Genomic DNA, 12,714 nt, shown 5'->3' on the forward strand with positions numbered 1-12,714 from the left:
TCAGGGAACCAATGTGGGGATACCGCCAGTTCCTGAGTATGTCTACTGTTAATTATGCATCCTAGGACTGGAGAAATGACCACAGGATGGTTTGAGGATACTGGACCCACTGTGAGATGAACCTGAGCTGAAACTCCATTGATTATCTGACCTCCATAAGCCCCTACTCTGACTGGAGGGCCACAGTTATGCTTGGTGTCTCCTGGAATCAGTGTCAGTTCAGAACCAGTGTCCAGGCATTCCTGAAGGGTCTGATTAGTTCCTTTTGCCCAGTGCAGCCACCCTGGTAAATGGCCATCTGTACCTTTGGGGAAGGCTGGGAAAAAGGTTAACAGTATACATTTTTGGCAGTGTACTGGGATCCTTGCTCAAGGGGACCCAGCCTCCCCTTCATTCAAGGTCTGTAAACTGGCTCAAGTCTGGGAAATGACTGAGGGGCCATGACTGTTTTTATGATTCAAGTTGGAATGTTGTTCACTTGACCTAGAACTCTTCCATTTATACAAATCTAGTAAGAATTTAGTAGGCTTCCCATCCACTTCATCTAATCCTCCGTGTGGCCCATGGCAAACATTTACAAGAGATCAGTGGGTGTTAGAAGCAAAGTTAATTGAAAGTATGCTCAATCCAACTAAGCTGGTAGTTGATCAGGATCAAAGGGGTTGAAATGTCATATTTTATTCCAACAGCATTTTCAGTTTTAGGGTTGAATGTAGCATCCAGTGTGGGGTATTTGTAATAACAAATAGCATTCCCGTGTTGCATTAACGCTAAATTAGGTCCAAATCAGTCCTATAGGGTTTTTTTTCCCTCAATTCATAAAATGAAAAAAGTAGTCTTGCAATAGTAGACTTGGAAGGTGGAGAGAACCGTGCCAGGCTTAGTAAGGGTAGGACTTTAATAGGAAGGACTGACCAAGTATTATGAGGTGGGGTGAGAAGGTTATTGAGTAAGGTGTGGTTTGCCAATGGAAGGCCTTAAGTAACTGTACCTTAAGGGGTAATTTTGTATAAAGAATGCAACATACAATCAGTATTGTGGAGACCTTATTTTGGTGTGTAAAGGGTGGGCTGGGGTTGATACTGGAGGCCCCGGCCATGGGGCAGTCTACTGCACCAACGATGAGGGCCTAGACCAGTGAGGCGGTAGCAACAGACATGTTGCCAAAGAAACCCAACCTGGCTTGCTATAGGCTAAGCAGAGGAATCAAAACCCCAATTTTCAAGCCCAGGTGTGGAAGGCAGAATGACCCCCAAAGTACAAGATTGCCAGAATCTGTGAGTGTGGTAGTCTTTATGTCAGAGATTTAAGGTTGCTAATTAGCTGACTTTAAAATACAGATCATCCTAGATTGTCTAGGGGCCCAATGTAATAACATGGTCTTTAAGTGTATGAGGGAAAGAGTCAGAGAAACACGTGATAACAGAAGCAGGGTCAGAGATGCCATGTGCTAGCTCACAGATGCAGGAAGGGAATCATGCGGAGAGTGCAGGTGGCCTCTAGAAGCTGGAGAAGTGAAGGGGATGAATTCCCTTTTAGAGCCTCCGGGAAAGAATACAGCCCTGCTCTCACCTTGACTTCAGCCCAGTGAACTTCGTAACTTTAACAGATCTGCATTGTTTCAAGCCACAAAATTTCATGCAATGTATAGCAGCAATAGGAAGTGAATGATCAAAATTACATGTGAACAGAAAGAGCTAGATTGAGAAAGGAGACAATTTCTGTGTTTTTTTTTTAATCTAAGGGTGTAATTCATCTTAAAGAGGCACCCTTCATCTTGTGATGCTTGCAGATCAGATCTGATTAAGCATCAGTCTGTCTTCATCCAAGACAAAGCTATGGAATCTACACCAATATTAAAAACAAAAGCAGCATCTGCCACACAGACATATTACAATTCACGTACTCAGAGTCAAATTAATGAAAATGACATTGGCTCCCTAGAACGTAATGGCATCAAGGCCATGAATGTTGTGTAAAAATGGTACGGTAATTTTTATTCCCTTTCATGTTATGTAAAATCACTGGGGAGTCATTAGAAGGTTGTAATTTCATAGGTAAATAAGAAAATGAAAAGATAGAGTGGGTCATATTGATTAGTGAGGGATGCTATTGTATAGAAGGCAAAGTTACCAACGATTAAAAAGAACGTAAACAGGTTCTAAAGTAAGGGCACAGCTAACTAACCCTTGACCTTAGAGGTAAAAGGAGAAAAAAGTGGGAAGCCACAACTGAGGTGAGCCGAGAACATCGTGCTTTGGTCTAAAATTAAGGCCTTAATGCCCAGACTACACATGCATCACCGCTGCTTACCCTAGCGTTAATATCCTCTATCTTATAAAAATATTATTAAAAACCCACCATGAGATGCCAAGTCGTAGGATCTAGTTAGCGCCCCCTCGAGCAAAGGTATAGGAAGGACTCTGTGAGAAGTCTGCACCGGAAGGTGAGGTCCTAAGAACCTGCTGCATGTTGTTGCATATGCTCAGGCATGGTTGGTCTGACTGCAGGCTTCAAAAGGGGTTCTGGGCACTGGAGGCCCGTTGTTCTACCCATCATTTTAATCAAGTCAGTATGCAAGACGGATATGGCCAGGACATCTTACCTCTCCTACTTGCTGGCATCATGCCTAGAGGCAAACTCCAGAACTGGAAGCTTGTTGTCAAGGTGCCCAGTATAAACCAACAATCCCATCAACCAGTACCTTGCCTGCCAGACTGTGCTCTGCAAACAAGTGACAGGTCTGAAGCTTGTAAGGTCTTCCCAGTATTATCTAAACATTGTCTTCCCAATTGGCATATGCATTTGGATGCCATGAATAAAGCGCTCCTTGTTCAGGTGTCTGGGAACACCTTGATAAAAGCCAGTATCTCAACCCCGGCCATGTATCAGAGTCCTTATGGCACTAAATGCTTCCCACTGTTTAAATGAAGCACTCAGGACTGACCACCACTGAGATTAAATGACCTTTAATGGGCTAATGTGGATTAATGAGAATTTTCATAGAGAGCCTAATGTAGCCAGGCCTCTGTATCCTTGGTTTCCACATTCGTGGATTCAACCAATCACAGATCAGAAATATTAGAAAAAAATTTCCAGAAAGTTCCAAAAAGCAAAACTTGAACTTGCCACTTGCTGGCGACTGTTTATATAGCACTTACATTGTATCAGGCGCTATGAGTAATCTGGAGATGATTTAAAGCATATGGGAGGACATGTGTAGGTTATATGCAATCTGCAGGGGGTCCTGGAACTGATTCCCTGTGGACACCAAGGGATGACTGTACAGTGTTTTCCTTAACCTACCTGACCCCAGAACTCTGAGAAAACCGAGCTTAGAAAATGCTGCTCCAGGTATGAAAATTAGTATGCTAAAAACAAGTGGAAATAGGAAAGGATAATGGAATTTGGTATCATACAATGAAAGTTACACAAAAGAAAACACACATGAATATGTTGCTAACATGAAAGCCTTTGTTTTTAATTTGATTGATACACATTTGACAAAATATTTTAGAATAAAATAATCCATTAACAGGCACAAGGTATTTACAGTAACAACTGTGAAAAACATAAAACTGATGTACTCTTAAACAGTAATGTCTATTTATAAAATTTTTTGTTGTGAATCCGGAAGACTTTCATTTCTGCTCCTTACCCTGGTCTGAAGCCCCGACAGATGGTGCGGAAGGCCCAGAAGTAGGAGGTGCAACCCTGACACATTTGGCAAATAAGGATCACCTATTGGTTTGAGCTCACGGGGAAGTGAAGGGCCAGATCTTGGGGTAAGGTCCAGAATGGAAGACTCCAAAGGAAACAACTAAAGACAAGGCCTAAAATCACACTCATGTTTCTCAGTTTCCTACAGGAGAAGGCTGCAAACTATTTTTTAAACGGACTCAATTTCCCCTCTTTTAGCAGAAAATCAGCAACCCTGAGACTCCAATCTTCCATAATATAAAAGTTAATAAACACCTAGAAGGGGTTCAAGATTTATAAATAACTTTATATGACCAAATAGAAACTTTAAAATAATTTTTATGATGTGAAAATACTTGAGAACAAAATTTCTCAAAATTTTCATGCCTAATTCTTAAACATTCTAACGAATAATTTCCAATGTCTGAAATTAGTTGCACAAAAAGATACACTTTAACTAGATGTTTTAAATTGAGTACAACTTTCTCTTGATTGTTAAATGGAATGCCTACCTCTTCATATTATTCAAATATACTGAAATTAATTTTACCCATCTGGAATATACAATATGAATTTACTGACTTACACGACAACCACATAAACAAAGATCAAGAAAAAAATAACCAAACGCTTATGCTTTGTAACACTACTGAGACACAGTACACCATACATGTCAACATCTACTGATCCAACTAGGCTATTTAACTATACTTTCAACAATGGGTTCAATAAACAACTCTGTAGAGCATATATCCACACTGTATTTAAAAATCAAATTTGCTGCTCCTCCAGTGGAGGTTCCAGAGCTTCCATTAGCTTTTTATTTGCCTCTTCATTATGCCGGCTTTGACAATGAGTTAAATGTTTCTTAAAGCCTCTTGGAAAATTTGACTCAAAATTACAACGTGGACATTTAAGTAAACTTTGCCCATGAGCTGCTACATGATTTTTAAGGAGAGATTCCAAAAGGAAAGCCTTTCCACAAATTGTACATTTGTAGGGACTGTGGACATTATGCTTGTTAACCAAGTGATGCAAAACAGCACCTTTTTTCATAGCACGACAGCAACAGATTTTGCAGTAATACTTTCCTTTTCCACGCTTCATGTATTTTGCAATCTCCTCTTCAGAGATAAAAGCCTCTTTTTCTTCAGTAAACTGCAGTACATTCTTGGACTGCTCTGGACTAGTCATGTCTATTTTGTTCTCTTTACTAAAATCAATCGATTCCACGTCAACCTGCTCTTGATCACTGCTCGATTCTTGGCCCTTACTATCTATCGCATCCAGATCTGCTTTTATATACTCACTGCTACTAAGCTCAGCATCCGAGTTCTCTTGGTTGTCTTTCTTGAGCTTCTTTGAGGAAGGAAATAAAGTGTCTTCTAAGAGTTTCTTAGGTGTAGCTAGTAGTTCTTCCTGAACCAAAACATCACACTTTTGATCGTCTATGGCATCTGCCTGTAGTTCATCACCAAGCTCAACTGCCTTCTGAGATTCTGAGAAGACAGCAGCTTTGGGAAGTTCGGGGAAAAGGGCATGTTTCCGGGGCTCTGGAAAAAGAGCACGTTTTCGTGGTTCAGGAGAAGCACGAGAGGCTGTTTTGGTAGGCTCAGAAAACAGGGCAGGTTTTCTAGGCTCAGTATCAATAGAGAGAACAGGCTTCCAGATATCAGAGGAAGCTTTAGGGGACTCAGATGGCCCAGAAGGACCTGGTTTCCGGGTCTCAGGGAAGACAGGTTTCTGAGGTTCAATAAAAAAGGAAGACTTCCAGAGATCAGGGGAACCACCACGGGAACTCTTCTGGGACTCAGAAAAATCAAGTGAAGCAGGAGAAGTTTTCCGCTGATCAGGAGAAAGCTTCCAAAGCTCTGGAGACCCTGAGGGTTTTCTGAGCTCTGGAGATCCCGCTGGACTACGGATCTCTGGGGACAGTGGTGGGCCTGGTTTGCGAAGCTCAGGAGACAAGGGAGGTCCTGATTTACGGAGCTCAGGAGACACTGGAGGAACTGTCTTCCAGTGTTCAGGTGACAAGGTGGGCGCTGTCTTTCGGAGTTCTGGTGGGCCAGACTTCCATGACTCAGGAGATGCGGGGGGAGATTTCCAGGAACCAGCTGAGACTGATGAAGACTTCCAGGATGCAGGGGACATGGATGGAGTTGGTTTCCAAGGTCCAGGTGATATAGAAGGAATTGGTTTCCAAGGTCCAGGAGACACAGATGGAGCAGGTTTAGCTGGCTTCCAAGGTCCTGATGATGCTGACGGACTGGACTTCCAAGACCTGGGAGACCCAGGTGGCCCTGGCTTCCAAGAACCTGGTGACACAGCTGGGGCTGGTCTCCGAGGCTCTGGGGACACAGCAGGGAATGGCTTCCAAGGTTCAGGAGACTCCGATGGGGACAGCTTCCTTGGCTCAGGGGAGACAGTCCGGACCGGCTTCCGAGACTCTGGAGACGCTGTTGGGGAAGGTCCCCAAGGTTCAGGGGAGGCAGCCAGAACTGGTGAGTCTGGAGATGAGGCTGAAGGTGGCCCCAATGTTTCTGGGAAATGAGAGTGTTTCTGGGGTTTGGGATTAGTAAGAGTTGCCTTTACTGGCTCAGGAGATACGGGAGCAAGTTTCTGTGGTTCTGGAGAAGGAACAGGGACTGGTTTCTGAGATTCAGAAACAAGAGGGACTGGTTTTGGAAGTTCAGGAGAAGAAACAGGGGCAGGTTTCGGAGGCTCGGGAGAAGGAAGAGAAGGTGTCTGTGGCTCAGGAGAAACAACAGGGCCAGGTTTCTGAGAGTCCAGGGAAGTAAGAGGAGTAGGTTTTGGTGATTCTGGAGACATAACTGGGCCAAATTTCTGTGTTTCTATGGAAAGGGCAGGTATAGGTTTCAGGAGTTCTGCTGAATTAGAGGCCATTTTCTGGTGTTCAGGAACAGAAGGGCTTTTCACAGGATCTGCTTCTTTGTTTAACTGATTTTTTGGTTTCTCATTCCATTTCTCTGGGGCTGAATGTTTGGATGTGATGTGATAGTATACATTAGAGTACATCTTGCTGGTGAAAAAGCATTTATGGCAGTGAAATAGCTTTGCACTTTTCTGGTAAAATATCATTTTACCTAACCCACCAGCATCCATTTCATCACAAAATTCTGGATGGATGGTACCCATGTGGATTTGTACATTTTCATAATCCGTGCCTCTGAAATTGCAGTGGTCACACTCCAAACGTGCCGATGGCTTACGAAGTTCCTGGAATACTTCCATTTTTCTAACATACACGATTATATTCTTTAAAAACAGTGCTGCAATAAAGCAGAAATAAATGATTTTCAGAGAACGTTTTTGAATAAAATGCTGTTTCTAGTCCATTCTTACTTGCATAAGTCTAGAATGGCACGTGCATCTATTAGATAATATCTCTATAAAGATTTTGAAGAGATGGGAAAAATAATAATTAATTTTAAACTGAGTCCCAGGAACTCTGCTATTTTTACATACATCATCTCATTTAACACTCCTAACAATATGACTCAAATATTACTTTCATTTACAGATGAAGAAATTAATGTTCAAAGAAACGACTTACCCAGGTTACAGGACTATCAGGGACCCAAGCTTCACTCCAGAATTATCTATTGCATGTGCCTTACACTTTGACTCTAAAACCGCGAATCAACAAGCTGTCAGTACGCAAAGCTGAGTAAATATCAAAGCTAAAGCTAGGCTATTAAGGCAGAGCAAGAAACTTTAGGTCCATTTCAGAAAGCACTTGTTAAACTAAATCTAACATGAAAAGACAGCTTTAAAAAAAAGTCAACATATCTTGTAATGTTTTATCCATCCTAATATACTTTATCCATTCGTTTAATAAATTAATTATTTTGTGCCCCATGCTTTTCTAGGCGCTTGGGTTTAAAGGCGTGTCTTGCAATATGGTGCTTATATCAATTGGGGAGGTAAGAATGTGGAGGGCAGCACAGGAAGGCACTCAAGCAGAGATCCTGAATGATGCGATGGAGTGTGCCACAAACGGCAATTCAGATGGAGGACACACTTGAGGCAACTTGCTGGCCAGAAAACAAGACTTTTAAACTTTTAAGCTAGCCTTGTTAAGGTGGTAAAAGTAACAGAAGCTCACAGTTAAAAACATACTCGTTCACGCAGTACAAGGTACTCACATAGTATCACTCCCCAGGGGTAGCCACTGTACTTACGTGTCACCGAAGAGAATGTCTATGTTTACACATTCTACACAAATGAGATATTAAGCATATTTTTCTGCAACGAGCGCTCATTTAAGGAAGAGAAGGTGTCTGTGGCTCAGGAGAAACAACAGGGCCAGACTCCAGGGAAGTGAGAGGTACATGTTTTGGTGATTCTGGAAACAACTGGGCCAGGTTTCTGTGTTTCTATAGTAAGGGCAGATACAGGTTTCAGGAGTTCTGTTGAATTAGAAGGCATTTTCTAGGATATTTTTACATACAGAGTAAGCACTGAATTTCCTTTGAATGTGAGAGTATTTCTGAAAGGGAAATTCCTAGAAATGGATTACCTGGTTCAAAGGCTATTTGCAATTGAAACTGACATTTTACCAAACTCTCAAAAAGTTGTTGTACTATTACACACCAACCAAGAATGTTGATGTGAAGACTAATTCCCCAGCTCCCTCAGCATCAGAGTATCATTAAACTTCGAATCCTTTCTACTTCTTAGGTGAAAACTGATATCTCACTAGTGTTTTAATGTAGTTTAATGACAAAGACTGAATATTTCCCCTTGTTTATTAGCCATGTGTATTTCTTTTTTTTTTTTTTTTTGCGGTATGCGGGCCTCTCACTGCTGTGGCCTCTCCCGTTGCAGAGCACAGGCTCTGGATGCGCAGGCTCAGCGGCCATGGCTCACGGGCCCAGCCGCTCCGCGGCATGTGGGATCTTCCCAGACCAGGGCACGAACCCATGTCCCCTGTGTCGGCAGGCGTACTCTCAACCACTGTGCCACCAGGGAAGCCCAGCCATGTGTATTTCTTTTTCTAGGATGTGCTTTGCCCATTTTTCCTAATTATTTGTAAATAGTCTTTGTATGTGAAAGAAGTCAGTCCTTTTATGGAAACTATCTGCTCACTTTATTATTTGTCTCGACTTTATGATTTTTTTTTTTGCTACATACAATTGGTTTACATAAAAATTAAAAACTTAAAAGTGCTTCCCTTATGACTGTGTTTTAAGTTATGCCTTCCATTCCATTATTTTTTTTAATCACTCAATATTTTCCCTATGACAATTTCATTCTTTTCTTACATTTGTATCTTTAATCCTCTGTGATCCAGCCTATATTTGACCCCAAATGGATAGTTCAGTCATCTCAACATTGATTACACATGTAACCAATGACATGTAATGTTCTATTTAGCAATTACTAAGTTTTGTGTATGATGCTATTCTGGGCTCTATTCTATTCCCCACCAGCTCCATCTGGTATGCTCTTCTTAGCATGGGTGTCCAACAACTGCTCAAACAGGTTCTGTACCTACCGCATTTAGCGCGCGTTCATGCATCATATCTATGGGTGTGTGTGCTTTTACAGTTTTCCCTCAAGAACTCCAAGCACTTTTCAAAAACATGCTCATCATAAAATATTCTCTTAAACGTTAGAAAGAAATGTTAAAAGCACACAAGAATACATGCAAAGCAATGCTGGTACAATACCGTTATTAAATATTGTATATTTAATTTACAATATAAATCCAGGACAAGTACTTTTAGAATGGGGAAGAAATACAGACCAACATGCTTTTCCCCTAGTAGACTTACCAGCTGTCTTACTAGAAGTCTTAAAAGTGGTCTTCAAAGGGCAGGCAAGTCTACATGGCTTTTCGACTAAACCACAGAAGACAGCGTGTAGTACATGAAGGACAAGATGAGCAGTTGGACCTGAGAAACAAAAGGGAAGGGGAATCCAGATTACTTCTCTGTGAAAATTTGTGCCCTCTGTAACAGAATTCTGCCCATTTCCCTCACTACCCTGCCCCTTCCAATAGCAAGAGGGGTCCAATCCAAGGCCTGGACACTAACTTTAATGAAACGACACCAAAGACTACAGTAGACGCCATCCTTGTTGAATTTTATTTTAATGATCCTCTATGGAATTAATGCCTGACCCTCACCCAACCAAACCCTTCTCAAACCCATCATCTAACTTCAGCTAACATGACAAGCACTCAGAAGACTCCTGCCGTGACTACAGGCTATTCTGTCAATTAAAACTTCTTATAGTTGAGGAAACTCAAACCCAGACATTAATAACTTGCTCAAGGTTAGGCAGTCCGCGTCTGAAGAAGGACCATAGCAGACCATGTTCTGCTATCTATCCAGGTTCTTCCTCAAATATCTTGACCAACCTAATACAGTGGAATTTAGTAAGATCCTGAAAAGCCAGTAAATGGGCCCAAATCAGACAGATGAAATTTATCAAACATTTAGAATCCAAATATCAATTACAAAACATAGGACTATAGTGAACTGCACTGGGCAGAGTATCCCAGTGGATCACTGTCTCCAGCTCTGGGCAGGAAGGACACTTTAAGATCTTGAGTCCAAGCAGTGGGAATATGCAAAAGAAAGCAAACAGAATGGTAGGAAGTCTTTAAAAACATGTCATTGGTGAGCACAGACACTTAACTTCAAAAGAGGAAGAATTATGGATAATACACAAGCTGTCCAAAAACAAGCGGAAGCCAGCAGGAAAAGAGATTTCAGCTCAACATAAAGTTTTACCAAGCACTCAATCATGGAGTAGAGTGAGCTGCGCTGTCAGGCAGGAGCCCTCCATAACTGGGAGCCAATGATTAGTACAGGACCAGAAGGGTCCTCAGAGGACTTAAGTCCAACCGCATCATTTTATAATTGAGAAAAGTGATGCTGAGGGAGAGAAGTGACTTGTTAAAGATCACAACAGTTAGGTCAAAGAAAGCAACAGAAGACCCTGATTTCCTCACTCTGGATCTCTGCTGTAACAATAATGATGTCTTCCCCACGGGGATGTTGCAGAATTGAGTTCAGAATTCAGCTGCTGGGTAGAGGCTAGAAACTGAGATTACTTCCAGCTTCCAGATTATAGCATTTTTTTCCCCTAAGTTTCAGAGTTCCTTAGCCTAATTATGAAAGTAACTCTACATTGTGCAGGTTAATAAAAATCTCTCATCCTACATTTCACCTCTACAGACCACATATTGTGTCTAAAAAACATAAGTTTTAATCACGAGTGTTTTGCCAGTCCACCATCCTGTATTTTTCAGAGAAGTTCTACCATATGGTATCACACCTATTTCCATTTCCCATCCAGTTTCTTTCTTAACATCTAGCACCATTGGTCTTTTAAAACATTTTGATGCACAGCTCTCCCATGTAAACTCTATGCAGAGCATGTCTATAGCTAATTTGCTCTATTAATATATATACAGTAGCACGGCTCTTCATCCTTGCTGATTTTTAAAAAATTATTAAACTTTAGAGACGTTTTAGGTTTAAAGAAAAACTGAACAGAAAGTTCTCTGCTCTCATATACCTCCTTTCCTCCCCTGCACATCCTTTGTCCTATTATTAACACCCTGTATTAGTGCGGTAGATTTGTTACAACCGATAAACAAATAACATGTTACTGTTAACTAAAGCAGAAACTCTATACCCGTTCAACAATACCCTCTTTGAGTCAAATCATACAACACTTGCTCTTTTGTGTCTGGCTTATTTCACTTAGCACGTCTAAACTGAATCATGTATCATAATTTTATTCTTTTTTAAGGATAAGCAGCATTCCAACTTTTTCCCGTTCACCTGCTGATGGTCATTTAGAGTCACCGCCTTTTGGCTGCTTCGAAGAAGGCTGCTCTGAACACTGGTGTCCAAGTACCTGGGTCCCTGCTTTCAATTCTTTGGAGTTCACACCTAGGAGGGGAAGTGCTGGACCATGGGCAACTCCATGTTGACACTTTTGAGGAACCACTGAACCATTTTTCCACAGCTGATGGCCGCTCCATTTTAATTCCCAGCCACCAGTGCAGGAGTGTTCCAATTTCTCCACTTCCGAACCAACACTCTGGGTGTGAAGCGGCATCTCGTTCTGGATTCCCTTTCCGTAACTCTGCCGGCTAAGAGCATCCTTTGATGTGCTGCCTGGCGATCTGCACATCTTCCCGGGAGAGACCCCCACGCAAGCCCTCTGCCCACTTTTACACAGCTTTTTGTTGCTGGGTTATCAGATGCACACCACATTTCTCCCACTCCGTGGGTTACCCCGCCGACTTCTGAACAGCACTGATGACAAAGCCCACGCAGCCGAGGGCGGCAGAGAAAACTGCCTCCAGGACCGGACCCTCGCGGGGCCGGGTCCCGCCTTCCCAGCGCGGTTTTAAACAAAACATTTCGTGCCTCCACGGGATGACGCAGGGCCTCCCACCCCTAGTGCCGGCAGCCCTACCCCGCCCGCGGCTCTGGGGGGAGGGGTCCTTCCGCCGGCGCCAGCGGCCGGGCCCCTCCTCGGCGGCCGCCCCAGGCTTCCTCGGGACTGCGGCCCAGACGACGCCCCTCCCTGCCCGCCCCTCTTCTCACCGGTGGGCCGCGGGCGGCGTCCAGGCGGGGAAGGACTGCGGGAGGCCGGGCTCGCGGTCCGAGGCGGCTCCGCGAGGCCCTGCGGCGCGGCGGCCTCCCGAATGGCGACGAGGCGCAGGCGCGAGCTCCGGGCGCGCGAACGTGTGCGCGGCCACAGAATGGGCCGGAGGGGGCTGACGGGAAGCGAGTTTGGCGCCGCGCGCCCTCCCGCGAAGACCAATCAGATCGCTGGTCGCGGAGCGCCGCTTTGTGGAGAGAGCGCTGGTCTGTTGGGCGGCCCGCCCCGCCCCCGGAAGTGACGCGTGCTCCCACTCCGCCTCCCGGACGCGCCCGCCCCGGCTCCGCCCCAGAAGTTACAGCGAGCAGGCGGGGTTCGGGGACTGTCTCTGCTGCCGTGGACGGTGAGGGCTGGCAGAGTGGC

The 12,714-nt window shown here is 43.7% G+C and overlaps 1 protein-coding gene across 3 annotated transcripts; it reads right to left on the reverse strand.

Moving 5' to 3' along the window:
• Positions 1–3,460: 3,460 nt before the first annotated feature.
• Positions 3,461–12,431, reverse strand: CHAMP1 (chromosome alignment maintaining phosphoprotein 1). Of its 3 annotated transcripts, XM_059995904.1 has the most exons (4): positions 12,294–12,431; positions 9,498–9,617; positions 7,902–8,096; positions 3,461–6,989 (listed from the first exon to the last, which is right to left on the reverse strand). In XM_059995904.1, the coding sequence occupies exon 4, from the start codon at positions 6,949–6,951 to the stop codon at positions 4,471–4,473; it is 2,481 nt and encodes an 826-aa protein (XP_059851887.1). In that variant the 5' UTR covers positions 6,952–6,989; positions 7,902–8,096; positions 9,498–9,617; positions 12,294–12,431; the 3' UTR covers positions 3,461–4,470. The 3 variants fall into 3 exon arrangements, with proteins under 3 accessions (XP_059851887.1, XP_059851886.1, XP_059851885.1); XM_059995903.1 differs by lacking the exon at positions 7,902–8,096; XM_059995902.1 differs by having other exon boundaries at positions 3,461–8,096.
• Positions 12,432–12,714: the final 283 nt, after the last annotated feature.

This window comes from Delphinus delphis, chromosome 18 (assembly GCF_949987515.2).
Source record: "Delphinus delphis chromosome 18, mDelDel1.2, whole genome shotgun sequence".
Lineage (NCBI taxonomy): Eukaryota > Metazoa > Chordata > Mammalia > Artiodactyla > Delphinidae > Delphinus > Delphinus delphis.